At 40.3% G+C, this 16,882-nt stretch overlaps 1 protein-coding gene across 1 annotated transcript in view; it reads right to left on the bottom strand.

The window, feature by feature from the left end:
* LOC120539489 (phospholysine phosphohistidine inorganic pyrophosphate phosphatase) overlaps positions 1-16,882 on the bottom strand; it is a 291,572-nt gene that overhangs the window by 182,233 nt on the left and 92,457 nt on the right. Inside the window, exons 3-5 of the mRNA XM_039769598.1 lie at positions 13,636-13,789; positions 11,975-12,038; positions 6,380-6,472 (exon numbers count right to left, since the gene is read on the bottom strand). Coding sequence (XP_039625532.1) covers positions 6,380-6,472; positions 11,975-12,038; positions 13,636-13,789 — 311 coding nt within the window. The remainder of the gene's footprint in view (positions 1-6,379; positions 6,473-11,974; positions 12,039-13,635; positions 13,790-16,882) is intronic.

Here is a 16,882-nt window from a genome sequence, read left to right as displayed (position 1 = left end):
TCTGCAGTCCAGCAGGTGAATGACTACATTAAGACATTGTTCAACAATCACCAAGATTCTATCCTATTCTATTCCTATCTTTTCCAAATTTGGCAAGTAATGCTCTAAATGCATTAATGAATGTAATGAACATTCACTCCTCCTTGAACCGTCACCTTATCGTGGTGGAGGGGTTTGCGTGTCCCAATGATCCTAGGAGCTATGTTGTCCGGGGCTTTATGCCCCTGGTAGGGCCACCCAAGGCAAACTGGTCCTAGGTGAGGGATGAGACAAAGAGCGTTCAACAAACCTCCGATGAAGAGCAAAAACTTTGGACGACGTTTTCCCTTGCCCGGACGCTGGTCACCGGGCCCCCCTCTGGAGCCAGGCCTGGAGGTGGGGCTCGATGGCGAGCGCCTGGTGGCCGGGCCTGCACCCATGGGGCTCGGCGGGCACAGCCCGAAGAGGTAACGTGGGTCCTCCTCCCCATGGGCTCACCACCTATGGGAGGGGCCAAGGAGGTTGGGTGCAGTGTGAGTTGGGTGGTGGCGAGGCGGGACCTTGGCGGTCTGATCCTGGCTACAGAAACTGGCTCTTGGGACGTGGAATGTCACCTCTCTGAAGGGGAAGGAGCCTGAGCTTGTGCGCGAGGTCGAGAGGTTCCGGCTAGATATAGTCGGACTCACCTCGACGCACAGCTTGGACTCTGGAACCAATCTCCTTGAGAGGGGCTGGACTCTCTACCACTCTGGAGTTGCCCCGGTGAGAGGCCGAGCAGGTGTGGGCATCCTTATTGCCCCCCGACTTGGAGCCTGTGCATTGGGGTTTTCCCCGGTGGACGAGAGGGTGGCCTCCCTCCGCCTTCGGGTGGGGAAGGGTCCTGACTGTTGTTTGTGCATATGTGCCGAACAGCAGTTTGGAGTATCCACCCTTTTTGGAGTCTCTGGAGGGGTTGCTAGAGGGCATACCTTCTAGGGATTCCCTCGTTTTGCTGGGAGACTTCAATGCTCACGTGGGCAATGACAGTGAGACCTGGAAGGGCGTGATTGGGAGGAATGGCCCCCCCGATCTGAACCCGAGCGGTGTTTTGTTATTGGACTTCTGTGCTCGCCATGGATTGTCCATAACGAACACCATGTTCAAGCATAAGGGTGTTCATATGTGCACTTGGCACCAGGACACCCTAGGCCTCAGGTCGATGATCGACTTTGTGGTCGGTCGCCGGACTTGCGGCCATATGTCTTGGACACTCGGGTGAAGAGAGGGGCGGAGCTGTCAACTGATCACCACCTGGTGGTGAGTTGGCTTCGATGGTGGGGGAAGATGCCGGTCAGACCTGGTAGGCCCAAACGTGTTGTGAGGGTCTGCTGGGAACGGCTGGCAGAGTCCCCTGTCAGAAGTAGCTTCAACTCCCACCTCCGGCAGAACTTCAACCACGTCCCGAGGGAGGTGGGGACATTGAGTCCAATGGGCCATGTTCCGTGCCTCTATTGTTGAGGCGGCTGACCGGAGCTGTGGCCGCAAGGTGGTCGGTGCCTGTCGTGGCGGCAATCCCGAACCCGCTGGTGGACACCGGTGAGGGATGCCGTCAAGCTGAAGAAGGAGTCCTATAGGACTTTTTGTCCTGTGGGTCTCTGGAGGCAGCTGATAGGTACCGCAGGCCAAGCGGAATTTGGCTTCGGTTGTTGCTGAGGCAAAACTCGGGCATGGGAGGAGTTTGGAGAGGCCATGGAGAACGACTTTGGACGGCTTCGAGGAGATTCTGGTCCACCGTCCGGCGTCTCAGGAGGGGAAGCAGTGCAGTGTCAACACCGTATATGGTGGGGATGGTGCGCTGCTGACCTCACTGACGCGTTAGGGTCGGTGGGAGGAGTACTTCAAGACCTCCTTAATCCCACTAACATGCCTTCCAATGAGGAAGCAGAGCCTGGGGACTCTGAGGTGGGCTCTCCCATCTCTGGGACTGAAGTCACCGAGGTGGTCAAAAAACTCCTTGGTGGCAGGGCCCCGGGGTGGATGAGATACACCCTGAGTTCCTTAAGGCTCTGGATGTTGTAGGACTGTCTTGGTTGACACGTCTCTGCAACATCGCATGGACATCGGGACAGTGCCTCTGGATTGGCAGACCGGGGTGGTGGTCCCCCTCTTTAAAAGGGGGACCGGAGGGTGTGTTCCAACTATAGAGGGATCACACTCCTCAGCCTCCCTGGAAAAGTCTATTCGGGGGTTCTGGAGAGGAGGGTCCGTCGGATAGTCAACCTCGGATTCAGGAGGAACAGTGTGGTTTCGTCCTGGTCGCGAACAGTGGAGCAGCTCTTCACCCTTAGCAGAGTCCTGGAGGGTGCATGGGAGTTTGCCCGACCAGTCTACATGTGTTTTGTGGACTTGGAAAAGGCATTCGACCGTGTCCCTCGGGAATCCTGTGGGGGTGCTCGGGAGTATGGGGTACCGGACCCCTGATAAGAGCTGTTCGGTCTCTGTACAACCGTGTCAGAGCTTGGTCCGCATTGCCGCAGTAAGTCGAGCCCGCTTCCAGTGAGAGTTGGACTCGCCAGGGCTGCCCTTTGTCACCGATTCTGTTCATAACTTTTATGGACAGAATTTCTAGGCGCAGCCAGGGTGTTGAAGGGGTCCGTTTGGTGGACTCAGGATTGGGTCACTGCTTTTGCAGATGATGTTGTCCTGTTTGCTTCATCAGGCCGTGATCTTCAGCTCTCTGGATCGGTTCGCAGCTGAGTGTGAAGCGGCTGGGATGAGAATCAGCACCTCCAAATCCGAGACCATGGTCCTCAGCCGGAAAAGGGTGGAGTGCCCTCTGAGGGTTGGGGAGAGATCCTGCCCCAAGTGGAGGAGTTCAAGTATCTCGGGGTCTTGTTCACGAGTGAGGGAAGAATGGAGCGTGAGATCGACAGGCGGATCGGTGCGGCATCCGCAGTGATGCGGCTCTGCATCGGTCTGTCGTGGTGAAAAGGAGCTGAGCCGTAAGGCAAAGCTCTCAATTTACCAGTCGATCTACGCTCCTACCCTCACCTATGGTCATGAGCTATGGGTAGTGACCGAAAGAACGAGATCGCGAATACAAGCGGCTGAAATGAGTTTCCTCCGCAGGGTGTCTGGTCTTTCCCTTAAAGATAGGGTGAGAAGCTCAGTCATCCGGGAGGGGCTCAGAGTAGAGCCGCTGCTCCTCCGCATCGAGAGGAGTCAGATGAGGTGGCTCGGGCATCTGATCAGGATGCCTCCTGGACGCCTCCCTGGTGAGGTGTTCCGGGCACGTCCAACCGGGAGGAGGCCCCGGGGAAGACCCAGGACACGCTGGAGGGAGTATGTCTCCCGGCTGGCCTGGGAACGCCTTTGGGATTCTCCAGGAAGAGCTGGAAGAAGTGGCCGGGAGAGGGAAGTCTGGGCCTCTCTGCTTAAGCTGCTGCCCCCGCGACCCGACCTCGGATAAGCGGAAGAGGATGGATGGATGGATGGATGAACATTCAAAATAGCTTTCACTGTTTTTGTTAAAGGGTCTGAAATCAATCCCTGAAAAATAAAAAAAATCTGCAAGTTTCTGTTCTCAGCAGTGCTAAATGTCCCTTTTCTGCACTCCCAAGTCATTCCTCCACCTACAGTCTGAATAATAATAAATAATAATTAATTACATTTATATAACACTTTTCTCATGATTTAAAATGCTTAGCAGAGGGGATCCACTTAAACCACCACCAAAATGTAGCACCTACCTGGGTGATGCGACGCCAGTCATTATTGCACCAGTACTCTCACTGCCCATTAACTATTAAGTGGTAAAGGGGTGAGAGAGACAGCCAGTTAGAGACAGGGGATGATTAGAGGGTCTGAATGGACAGGGCCATCATAAGTAATTTAGCCAGGACATCGGGATAAATTCTACTCTTTTCATAAGATGCCCAGGGATCTTTATTGACCACAGAGAATTAGTACCTTAGTTTTCATCTCATCCGAAAGACTTATAGCACAGTGTCCCTCTCACTGCACTGTGGCATTGGGATCCCCACACAGAACACAAGGTAAGTGTCCCCTGCTGGTGTTACCAACACCTCTTCCAGCAGTAATCAAAGCTTTTCCTATATGGTCTCCAATTCAAGTACTGGCCAGGCCTGAACATGCTTAGCTTCAGGTGGATGACCTACTCTGAAGTGCATGTGGTATGGTTACTGGTTACAGTTTCATGTGCATGAGTTAACACTATTAACATAATATTAAGAAAGGATAATCTGATATAAATTCTAATACTTTTTTGTAATGGAATAAGTAATTAAACAATATGCAAAAAGGTATTGCAGATAAGGGGCGGCACGGTGGCGCAGTTAGGAGACCCGGGTTCGCTTCCCGGGTCCTCCCTGTGTGGAGTTTGCATGTCTGCGTGGGTTTCCTCCCACAGTCCAAAGACATGCAGGTTAGGTGGATTGGCTATTCTAAATTGTCCCTAGTGTGTACTTGGTGTGTGGGTGTGGATGTGTGTGTCCTGCCGTGGGTTGGCGCCCTGCCCGGGATTGGTTCCTGCCTTGCGCCCTGTGTTGGCTCGGATTGGCTCCAGCAGACCCCCGTGACCCTGTGTTCGGATTCAACAGGTTGGAAAATGGATGGATGGATGGTATTGCAGATATACTTATTTACTGGTTTCTCAACACTAGAAACATAATAACTGTTTTTTTTTGTTCTCAGCATATGTGCAAATTAAAAATTAGAGAATTGTTTCAGTGATCTCAGGAAAAAGTCCTGTCATGAAACAACAGTCAGTCATTCCATAAACAAAACAGTACCTACAGCATCATATGTAGATATGCATGAAAATGACATCTGTGGTTTTGCAAAACAAACACATTTTTCTTTCAAAATGATCTTAAAGCGTGATAAAAAGCCTGCAGGCAAATTTGAAAAGAAAAAGAAAACTAGCAAATAATAAAAAGTATAAAAAGTGTGCAAATGTTCCACAAACATGACATAAATAGTGCTTTACTTTCCTATTATACCTGAGTTGATTGGTCATTCACCTTAAACTAATCAGCTGACATCATAAAGAGAGACTATCATTGAAAGGCACACATATTCCCATTTTTTTCATAATTAAATTAAAAAAACTGTCCCCCTTAGAAATTTACATAATTAGAAATTTTTGATGTGTTAGAGATGTGCTTGTTTTATTGGTCCACTTGGTGGTTTGTGATGTCAGAGGCTAAGATTAAAGCCGATTGGCTAAAGGCAAACAACTGAAACTCAAAGATATCAGATTGCTCAACCTGGCTGTCAAACTAAAATACAATGCAACCATTCTTACCCAGCCTAATGCCAGATTTTTAAATGAAAAAAAAAATCTAATGCTGTAGTGGAATTTCAAAAACATTTACTCATCCATTTTTGAAGTTACTTAACCTCATTTTGAGTCATGTGGGGCCAGAATTTATCCTGACACCTGGGTGTATAATAGGAGGTTGGAGCTTACTAAATCATTCAGCAATACTTACCATAAAAGGAAAATATATAATCTTGTCTGTCTGTCCAGCCCGGAAGTGAGATGCTACAGCATGAAGCTCAAAGAACTGGTAAGGTGGCCCAAATTAACGACTCAAAGAAGAAAGAAGTACGAGGCTCCAGCAAGAAGCGAAAAGTGAAACCACTGACGAAAGACAAGCTCGCTTAGCCACTAATACACAAGCGAGGCGAGCACATTGCCAAAACAAAACCACTGAGGATAGAGAAACTGGCCTAGCTACTGATAGAAATGGGGGAATGGGGATGGGGGGTATGGGGTGGGGGGTTTAGGGTGGGAACAGCACTGGCATTTTACAGAATGGGCTTACACAGCTAGTATAATATAATATAATATAATATAATATAATATAATATAATATAATATAATATAATAATTAGGACAAAATATTGAAAATTCCATTTGTTTTCAAACTATTTCCCTTAAAGTCCACCGCTTGAGCAACTTATATAACATAAATAACTCATATAGATGGACTTTAATGGTGCCATTTTTAAATCTTCACTTTCTAATAACATTTTCAGGAGTTAAATTGTGTAGATAAAGCTGAAGACCAAAGACATGTAGCTGAAATAGAAAGTTGCCACATGCTTGCTTGTTTTATATTCCAGACATCAAAACCTTACAATTTTCCCCTAAAAATCCAATTCAAATTTTGTTCTTCCTCTAAGATTATTATTTGCAAAAAGGTTTTAAAACTAAAGATTCAAAGACCATTGCTGACTTACTATGAAGCGCTGAGCTGTTCTTTAATCATATATAACAGTTTATTGTAATGACTGTAATATATTCCTTTACATTCGTGATCTTAGAGTAATATTTGCAAGGTACAATCATATAGTTACACTGACAATTGCAATACACAAAAAAATTACAGGTTACCTGTTGTGGTTCAATACCCATGTCTGCTAAGGCTGACATGAAAAACATCTTTGCTGGCTTCCCCACCACTTCAGCCTCAATGTCACATGCATACTATGGGAACAGAAAATATGAACTCAATCAATTAGGAAGAAAATCTTTGCATGTAAATAAATATACTGAACTTATGAGGTAAACTACTCATTTTTCTGCTTGATGGCTTGTTGTTTTTGTTAAACCATTTTCTGAACCCAGATTTTTCATTACAGAATTTTTCATACTCAAGGTGACACTCAGTCATATTGGTTCACTTCAGAATCATCAATTACAGCAAAATGCACCGCTCTAAGTTTTAGTTGAAATGTGTAGCAGCCAATGATAACCAGTGATGACATTAAGCAAGTGTATAAATGCCACACAAATCAAGATCACCCATGGAAATGGGCACAGGTCCCTGGAGGAGCCAAAATTTACCACTTTGCCACCAGGCTTTCCTGCATTATTGTTTAGTATACAGGAATACTATGTATATGAAAACAATCATACTGTAAGTACATTACAAATTTAGCTTTAATTTTGATACAGGAACAGGCAATCTTAAGTTCCTGGTAGGATAATTACTAACATGACATATTCTGTGGATCATTGACATTACCTCTAAAATGTTAACTTATATTTAGTCATTAACCAATTTTAAACTTAATATTGTTCCCATATCCGTTAAGATGTGTGTGTTAGGTTTGCTCAGAATGAGAGTGAGTGTGGATGTTATAGAATGGTGCGCTGTCCAGGGCTGCCTTGAACTTATGCAGAATAGATTCCTGCGCCTGTGATCCTGAATTAGATTAAGAGGGATCCAGATTGCTAGCATTGTTATACTTTTAAAAAGACAATTTTTTATCCTTTTGGATTTTAAACTGTATTTAAATATAACACTAAATGAAAAATTCAAAATCTTTAGATGCTACAGGAAAAGACAAACTGAAATTACATACAATAGCGCTGCTAATTAATCAATGTTATAAACTTGCTTTAAGCTGTTAACTGATTAGTAAATACTATTTAATGAACCAAGTACAATAATTTAATATGCATAGCATAGGAAAGTGCTATTTAAAATTGCTTTGTATTAGAAATTGATTAAGGAGTTATTTCTGCTTTATAGACAAATATGAATATGCTTGAAGGAAAATGGATTAATTACAATTAGTACACAGTCAATATGATTTTTTAATTGAACTGCAGCCCCTATAAATAGCTTAGCTTTTTATAAAAAGCCTACCTTTTGTTCTTTGCTCAAAAATGTTAAATTTTCAAGATATATACTGGCAAAGATCAGGGCTTTATACTCTGTATTTCTCAGTGAGTTACACATTAAGTCAATTTCTGTGCTATCATCCTCTTCTAATAAAAGGTAGGGATGTGTAGGGTGTGGTCAATAGAAATTTGCTCTCTACTCAAAATTCTGTAAGATGAGACAATAATTGATTTTCAGGAAGAGAAGTAGTGTTAGAATTTGTGACCTGTTGTCTGGTCCAGGAAAGCGACACCAATGATTAGACAATTCCTTGATTGTTTTATTTTTTAGAAAACAGAATGTTTTCAGCCCTGTACTCAGTAACCAAATGATAAAAGCATAAAGTGATCTTTTCTGTAATAAAGCTTTGAAGTCATTATAGCATTAATTTATAAATGTTAAAGGGGTGGGGTGCATTCCCTTGGGCATCCCAGAAATTTGTAAAGCTGTGGCTCCTTTAATATCAACAAACTCACATCTGCTTTCTTGTTAAAACACATGCAATGTGTAATGTGAATGGCGGAATATCAATTATAAAAATTTAAGAGTCCTTTTAAAATAAATGATAAAATATGACAGAAAGTTACTTATATCATTTTTGTGTGTTGTGATTTTTAGAAATTGATGTTTTTGATATCATTTTTCAAAGTAGGGCTAATGCACTTTTCTTTAGAGTGGTTACAATGAATATAAAACGTGAGGTGCATGCTAAAGCCAAAAAGCTGCTCAAAATGTTGAAGGATTTGATAGACAAAGTCCATCCAATGGGGTTGATGAGGGACATGAGCAGACCAGAGCTCCTGATAGTGTGTAAAACTAAACACATCTTTAAGCTATGAGTAAAAGTAGGCAAAATCAGTGTTGAAATTGCACCTCTTAGTCTTTAAGTATACAGTGAAACCTTGGTTGTCAAATAACTCTCATCTCGATCAAATTGATTCCCAAGCATATTAACCAAACAAAAAATGCACCGGTTTTCAAACAGAATCTCGGTTCACAAACAGGCAAACTGGCGACCACGTGCTCTGTGGGCTAAGATGTACAGTGGGAGATCGTCAGTTATACCTCAGTACCCGCTCATTGAAGACTCCTGGTCGGATGTGCGGAGACTCTTCTTAATTTTCTTTGTGTTTCATTGTTTTTTTATATAAATTATTATTAAATAAATCACCACAAGTTCAAAGAAGGATAGTGATAGCAGCACAGTGAAAAGTAAAGTTGTTAGAACCATGACAGAGGTTAAAAAAAGAAATTATATCCAAACATGAAATGACATTCGTGTTTCGGATCCTGCTATGCAGTTCGGTATGGTGAAATCAACTATCTGTACTATACTCAAAAATAAAGAGGTGACCGAGGGAAATGATGTTTCAAAAGGAATGAAAGTTCTTACTAAACACAGATCAAAGACAATTGAAGAAGTGGAAAAATTGTTGCTGATTTTGATAAACGAGGAACAGCTGCTGATATAGTGTTTCGGACGTTACAATTTGTGAAAAAGCAAGATGACTATATGATGACCTGTTAAACAAAAACCCTGGTGCTGATGTGTTCAACGCTAGTTAAGGGTGGTTCGAGATATTTAAGAGGAGAAGCGGCATACATCGTGTGGATTAGGCATGGGGGTGCTGTGAGTTTGAACCAAGAAGCTACTGAGAAATATGTGCAAGCTATCAGTAATTATGTAAAGGCTATGGGTTTTCTTCAACTGTGATGAAACCAGCCTATTTTGGAAAAAATTGCCAAGGTAAACCTACATCACTCAGGAGGAAAAACCATTGCCAGGACACAAGCCAATGAAGGACAGTATGACTCTTTTGCTATGTGGAAATGCAAGTAGAGACTCCAGGGTAAGGCCATTCCTTTTGTACCACTCTGAGAATCCGAGGGTGTTTAAGAAAAAATAACGTGATGAAAAGTAAATTGTCTGCTATGTGGATGGGTAATAGTAAGGTTTGGGTAAACAGGCAATTTTTTATTGAGTAGATCTATGATGACTTTGCCCCCAGTTTGAGGAAATTACTTCAAGAAAAAAAAAATCTTTGTGATGTACAATGCTCCTGCTCACCTTCCAGGCCTGGAGGATGAGTGGGTGGTGGAGTTTGATTTTATCACAGTGAGGTTCTTGCCACCTAACATGACACCTCTAAGCCAGCCCATGGACCGGCAGGTCATTTTGAACTGTACAAATCTCTACAACACAACACTATTTTAAAGATGTTTTGAAGTGACCTCTGACACAGAATTAACACTCTGAGAATTCACTTCAACATTCTAAATTGCTTAAGTATCATTGACAAAGCATAGGGGCAAGTGACTTGTAAGACCATAAACGTGGCACAGAGGAAATTGTGGCCACACTGCGTAGCAGACAGAGACATTAAGGGCTTTGAGGCTGAATCTGTTGCGATTGTGAATGATATTGTGTCTCTGGGCAAAAGCATGGGTTTGGAACTTGATAATGCTAATATGGAGGGGTTAGTGGAGGACCACAGGAATGAGCTCACTATGGAAGAACTGGAACACTTTCAGATAGGAGCAGCAAAAGATGGTGGTAAAGGAAATGTCTTCAGAGACTGAAGAAGGAAGGGAGGATGTTGCTAGTTCTTTGATCAAAAAAATGTGTGTGATATGAGGTGAGTTTTGTGGAAAGATATCACCCTGACAAAGCTTTAGCAAACCACATTATAAACCTTTTCAATGCCAATGCCATGTCTCACTTCAAAAACATTTTAAAATAAAAGCATAAACAAATCTCATTGGACAGTTGTTAGTGAGACAAGCAGAGTCGAGTAGTGCCAAGAGACAGAAAAGAAAAAGAGAAAAAAACCTAGAAGGACAGTTACCTGATGTTTTTATGGAAGGTATCTACCCTTCCAAACAATAACATCTCTCCCCTTACCAACTTCCTCTTATGCCATCAACTATCCTCCGTACAGGTAAAGTGAAGTTAAATTTTCATCTATATTTTATTTATGAAGTGTGCTTATTTGTTTTGTATAAGATTTTGTGTGCATTTTCATTGCTTTTGTATATGGTTTTATGCATGAAGTACTGTTTTAAAGGTTTAAATAGCAATCATTAGTTGTTTGGGAATAGAATAATCCATTTCACATTAGTTCTTATGGGAAAATGGTTTCAGTTTTCAAACAAATCAGAACAAATTCTCTTTGACAACTGAGGTTCCAATACAGTATATAGATAACCTTAGTATAAATGGAAGATATCACAATGCTAGTTAAAGCTGATGCTTCACAGCACCATGTTAAGGCTCAACTTTAACTTTATGGTCACATGCAGTAGTAATAGTAGTACTGTACATAGGACAATGAGGCACTTGTATGTCTGCTCTAGACCATAGAAGTTCAGGAGAATCAAATGAAGCCCTAATCCTGATTGTGTCTAGTTTGTTCATTCGTCACATGTCCATGTGGGGCTTTTCTCCTGGTACTGAGCTTTATCCCTCAATCTCAAAGATATTTAGGTTAGCCTAACCATTATCTATAAACTGTCCCAGTATTTCTGACTGAAGGCATGTAAGCGTACACACCCAGTCACTCATTGTTGGTTCAGTTCCTACCTTCATGCAAAACTCAGTGGGAATAACCAGGTTCAGAACAAGGTTAGAGTAGACACATAAAAATATGTTAATTAATTTTCCCCAGAGTGTGATATCAAGTCCATGTCTAAAATTACCACTGCGACTTTTTTAATTTTACTTGTTTTATTTTTACTCTATTTAACACATCTTTTAACAAGAATGATTTAATAATGGATGAGGAAACTGTCTGTAGTTTTGAAAGAGACCAAACACAGAAACTACAGATTACAAAAATTAACGAATTACCGGGTAACATGACTAAAATAAAATGTCCAGTAAAAGTTTCACTCTGCAATAAAAGTGTAGATGGCTGATAATCTGGTTAAACAATTAATTTAAATGTATTAGTTTTGGAGACTAGCCCGCTGTCAGCTTTCTTTATTCCAAATCCTTTTAAGTCTTTATTTCCAAAAACCTACATGAATGAATGGAAGGGTTTAAGAAGACAGAGAAGGAACACCAATTACATTAATGATCAACTTATAATCATCATACTGGAAACTGTGCATCAAAGATAAAGACCTGCAGTAATCCTAACAGAGGTGAAAAACAATAGATAGAATACAAATTAAGGCTGTTTACTGCATATGTTTTGAATTCCTACTATTTAAAAATTTCAAAATTAACTTTATTCAGTATTCCAAATTTGTATTAAACACAGAAGACTGCATCTTTGATGAATTGTAAAAACATTTTTGAAGGAAATGTAAATAATTACCTCGAGTGCTTTCATATAAACACCGACATCAAGTTTTAAGCCATCAGTTTCTTTGTAGTAACGTCTGAAACATAAATAAAATATTAGCAATGAGTGATAGATGAAAAAAACTAAATTAAATGGATCTAAATCTTTTCCCTATAGTACGATATATTACTTTTTGAACATGTGCTTTTGGGAATAAAAAAAGTTTCACTGCCTCAGTAGAAAACATCTGAAAACATTTAGAAAACAGACAGAGAGAAATGTATTCAGTTTACTAAGAAGTTAAAGAACTTCAAGAGAGCCAAAGAAAATTAAGTATGTTTTCTTTTGAATATAGAAGAGACACACAATGCTATATATACTACATTTAAAATTTCTGAAACTCAGCCATGTCTTTCTATCACTGAAGTCTACATTAAATCATCATGTACGATGGTTTCACAAAGTGTGGATATAGGTTTATTGTCTATAAGAGTAACAGCTTATCACAGTCACTATTATCCAATGGAAGAAGCTGTTAAAGTATCTCAAATGGAAGCTACTCTTTTTTCTCAAGAGACAGGAGCCCCAAGTATGCTAACATAGCGCTCATACATAGCATGCTCCTCCTTACATCTACTTGCTCACATCTTTTTCAGTTAGAAACCTTGTTGCTATAGGCTTACTCTATGATACTATGCTATTGGTACTACATCTCAAAGTCTCCCTGGTGATTAAATAACAATGAACAGGAATCCCTGCCCACTTCAAATGTATGCAAATGATATTGAGTAACAGATGTGCAATCATCTCCCCTTTAAATAGTATCAATTTGCTACCAACAAATTATTTGTGAAAAGTCATTTTGGGATCCGATTGGGAGATTATATAGTCTTCATGATAATGTTAAGTATGTTTAAAAATGGCCATTTAAATTTAAAAAGACAGTGAAACACAAAAAAACAATTTACAAATATTTTACAGGGATTTTAAACAGAATAATCACAAATACAGATACACAGAAATTTTATTAGACTTCAAGAAGACTTAGATTGGGTTTCTTTTTATTTTGAAATCAATACTGCAAAAATATTTTCATAGACACAGGGGTTGCTTTTTGGTAGGGAGAGTGCAGAAAGGGTTGCTTAATTCTTATTTTATGCTTTATCATTCTCTGCCATTTTTGATTATTTAGTGGTGTATATCTTTGCCTTCCCATGCTGACCTTTGCAAGAACAGACGTTAACCTTCCACGGGCCGGCGTGCATGGCTTCATTTTCAGATACTGCCATGACAGAAGAAATTATGCAGCCAATTCTCTATCCCTGACCAAAACAGATGCTGAATGTAAATCAATCCATTTCCACAAGCCTCTGTGCACTCTGCTTCAGTGATTCTGAAGCTTTGGTCTTGAACACTGTAGGACAAAGTTAGACAATAAAGCATTCAACCTGCCATGATGTCAAAGTGCTTCCCTTTGCTGGTCTTGTACCAGCTAGCTTTGCACTGCGATTAAGGTAATGGTTCTGTTAAATGCAATGATCAGTTAAAAAAAAAAATACAAAATTTGTTGCTGCAAATACATGGAGGTATTTAAGCAAAACCTGTAGAAAATTCATACAGATTCTCCCTTATAAATCAGGCACAGATACTGCAGTTGTCATAACAATAACACAAAAAAATAAAAGTAATATTACCCTCTTCCTAATGCAAAAAGCACTGGGTTCTCAAGGCTGATCAACACATTAAATGCTTCATTAAGATTCCTGTAGGAGAAATTATCAGCAGCATCTCCAAGAACCACACAGTTTGGGCTGTACCTTTCAATCCCATCAAATTCTGGAATAACATCTGAAATGATCAAAAAGAGCACCAAAGGAGTTGACCAAATTGCAGCTCATCTTAGAAATGAATTCACAGATTCAAACATTTTACATCACTTCAACAACCATCGCCTTATGAAAGCAACCCATTAAAACATCCATCCATTCATTATCCACCCCGCTATATCTTAACTACAGGATTAGGATGGAGCCAATCCCAGCCAACACAGGGTGCAAAGCAGGAAACAAACCCCGGGCAGGGCGCCAACCCACCGCAGGGCGCACACACACACAATCACCCACACACCAAGCACACACTAGGGACAATTTAGAATCGCCAATGCACCTAACCTGCATGTCTTTGGACTGTGGGAGGAAACCGAGTACCTGAAGGAAACCCACACAGACACAGGGTGAACATGCAAACTCCACGCAGGGTGGACCCGGGAAACAGAATCAGAAAATCAGAAAAAGAAATAGGCAGGTTGAAAGTAATATTGCTGATAAATCAACCCTTATAGATAAAAATACATACTTTCTTCTTTACTGTTACAGTAAATGCCTTAGAAAGCATTTTTAATTTAATGCAAAAAAAAAACCTAAATGATGCCATATAGGTTTGTAGAATCAGAGAGACACAAGCATAAAATGTTGAATTGTATTCATGACAATAACAATGCACAAAACATTGTGATTACTAATTCACCTAGACTCATGAACTGGGTACTGATTGCAGATTTTCTTTGTATGCTGCAAGTTGCTGTAAATAAAGGATTAAGATACATGGTAAACCACCAAGACATGCTATTCAGCATACACAGACCTTTAGAATCATTAAGAGTGGGTGTTCTTAACAGTTAAAAGGCTGCGCTTATGACTTGACTCCTAAGCATATTATATTTCCTATTACTAAATAAAAAGGCATAACTTTTTTGTTACTAATGACATTTTGTAAACAGAAGCGTAGATAGGATTTTCAGCGCCCGGGGACAACTGAAGATTTTGCGCCCCCTCCTGTTTGCCCAAAATGCAATGGGGAAGGAAAAGAAAATTTTTTAAAATGTATTTAAAATAATAGTATTTTAAGAAAAAAATTTCATATAAGTCTCCGAAAATGATAACGCCCTCCTCGTGTTATTTAAAAGCTAAATTCGTCTTTAGTTTTTGTAAGGAAAAATTAGTTTTCCACATTTAAAAATGATTTTAAAAAAAGTATATAGCAAATTATAAACCAAAATAATTATATATTTATAAAAACTGCATTACTTACAATTTATTCGTACGAAAATATAATGGGGAAACGTCTAGACTTTTGCAGCCATCTACTAGAATACTTCACCACAGCCCAATCAATTTTCTATCAAACACATAAACACAAATCACTTGGCACACAGATATGGCGTTTGCAACAACTTAGACAATGATACACTAATGCCTCGTGTCAGTCATGCAACCTGTTTAATAACATCAAAAATGTTTCTGGGTGGGAGTCAAGCATGTTAGAGTAATGGAGGGGATAAATTATTGTCTTTTGGGTATATAGAACTAATACGTGCTTCGAAATCAGAAAGAGACAAAAAACATAGGAAAAAGATATCCTCATACTGATGGAGTGATGGACTGAGTATGCAAATGTTTTTTATTTACTTTTTAGTGCATTTAAGAATGGAAAACATTTCATTCTAAAATTTCAAGCATCGATTTACGCCCCTGAAGCGCCCGGGTCAGATGTCCCCCCTACGCCACTATTTGTAATGCGTTTTCATTTAACAATAAAGGAAATTCTGCTTGGTGTCAAGGGTCACTCTGCATCTTTGTGACATATGTGCAAGAAAAAGAGATATATCCAAACGAACAGGAAAAGGAGTTCATGATGCTGGTTAGAGTGTTCTCCATTTTCTCACGTGAGGTTCTGAATACAGCTGAAAGAACCCACAAAAAGGAGGGGCACAATAACCTACAGATACAACACATGCCCCTTTGAGGAATTTCCACTGAGACACAAAAGTTTTTAGGAGAAGGTCTGTCCAATAAGGTCAAACAAGACCACAAAAGTGACAACTGCTTTTGGTCACATGTCCAAAGGACTGGGAATAGAAATAAGTGCAGGAAGCCAGGTAGTCAATGCAATTCATCCCTGTGCTGGATATCAATTATCCATAAGGTGATCTCGGATTAAGAATACAACCTACAGTTTTACTTAATTTAAAGGCTTGGAAATTAACAGGCTTGAAATAAGATTAACACATGAAATTGAATTTAAAGCATTAGAATAATATTAAAACTTATTAATCAGTCAAAATAGGTCAGTTACTAATTATGAACTGTGATCAAAACTTTATGATACTAACTAGTACTGTAAAATTCAAACTCTATATTAAACATAAAATGAAAAAAGTTACATTTAAAAGCATCTGTTAAATGTAATACTGTAAGTTACAAGGTGAACAATAGAGTGGAACAGTGGTTAGCACTGCTGCTTTACCGATCAAATGTTCTTAGTTTGAATAGCATATTTGGTGGCTGTCAGTGTCCAGAATGCATGTTCTCTTAATTTCTGTGTGTGTTTCTCCGGGGTATGCCAGTGTTCCTCCCACATCCCCTAAACCATGCAGTTTAGGTTAACAGGTAATTCTAAAATATCTCCATATAAATGTGGGGCGTGAACACAAGTAAGTCTAGGTACAGGGGTCTGGAAAGTCAGTCCTGGAGAGTCACAGTGGTGGCAGGTTCTTCTTCCAACCTGACTGCTGAATTACAAATCAATTCTTACCAATAACAGATCTTATTTAATGTTATGGCTTGTTAGTGTTTTCATTCTGTCACGTTAGTTCATTCTTATATTGTAGATTTTTTCCTTCCCAAGGGTATCATCCAAATGATCTGAAGCCTGAAACAGATTAGTAATTCTCAGTTCTTCACCGTTTTCTCTTCAGTTTATTTTCAAATAATGTATTAAACCAGATATTTCAAGATGAATACACAAAGGCATGTTAAAATAACTTATATGGAGAACTGCGAGTTCCTTTGTAATTTTCATCTTACTGACAAAAAGGAGCAATTAAAAACAGCGAATGCAGCTGTTTAAGACTAAAATAAGCAATTAAAAGATAAGTTCGGT

Source organism: Polypterus senegalus, chromosome 1, assembly GCF_016835505.1.
Source record: "Polypterus senegalus isolate Bchr_013 chromosome 1, ASM1683550v1, whole genome shotgun sequence".
Taxonomy (NCBI): Eukaryota; Metazoa; Chordata; class Cladistia; order Polypteriformes; family Polypteridae; genus Polypterus; species Polypterus senegalus.
The sequence above is the reverse complement of the archived record's forward strand: the minus strand, read 5'-3'. Positions and strand labels throughout refer to the sequence as shown.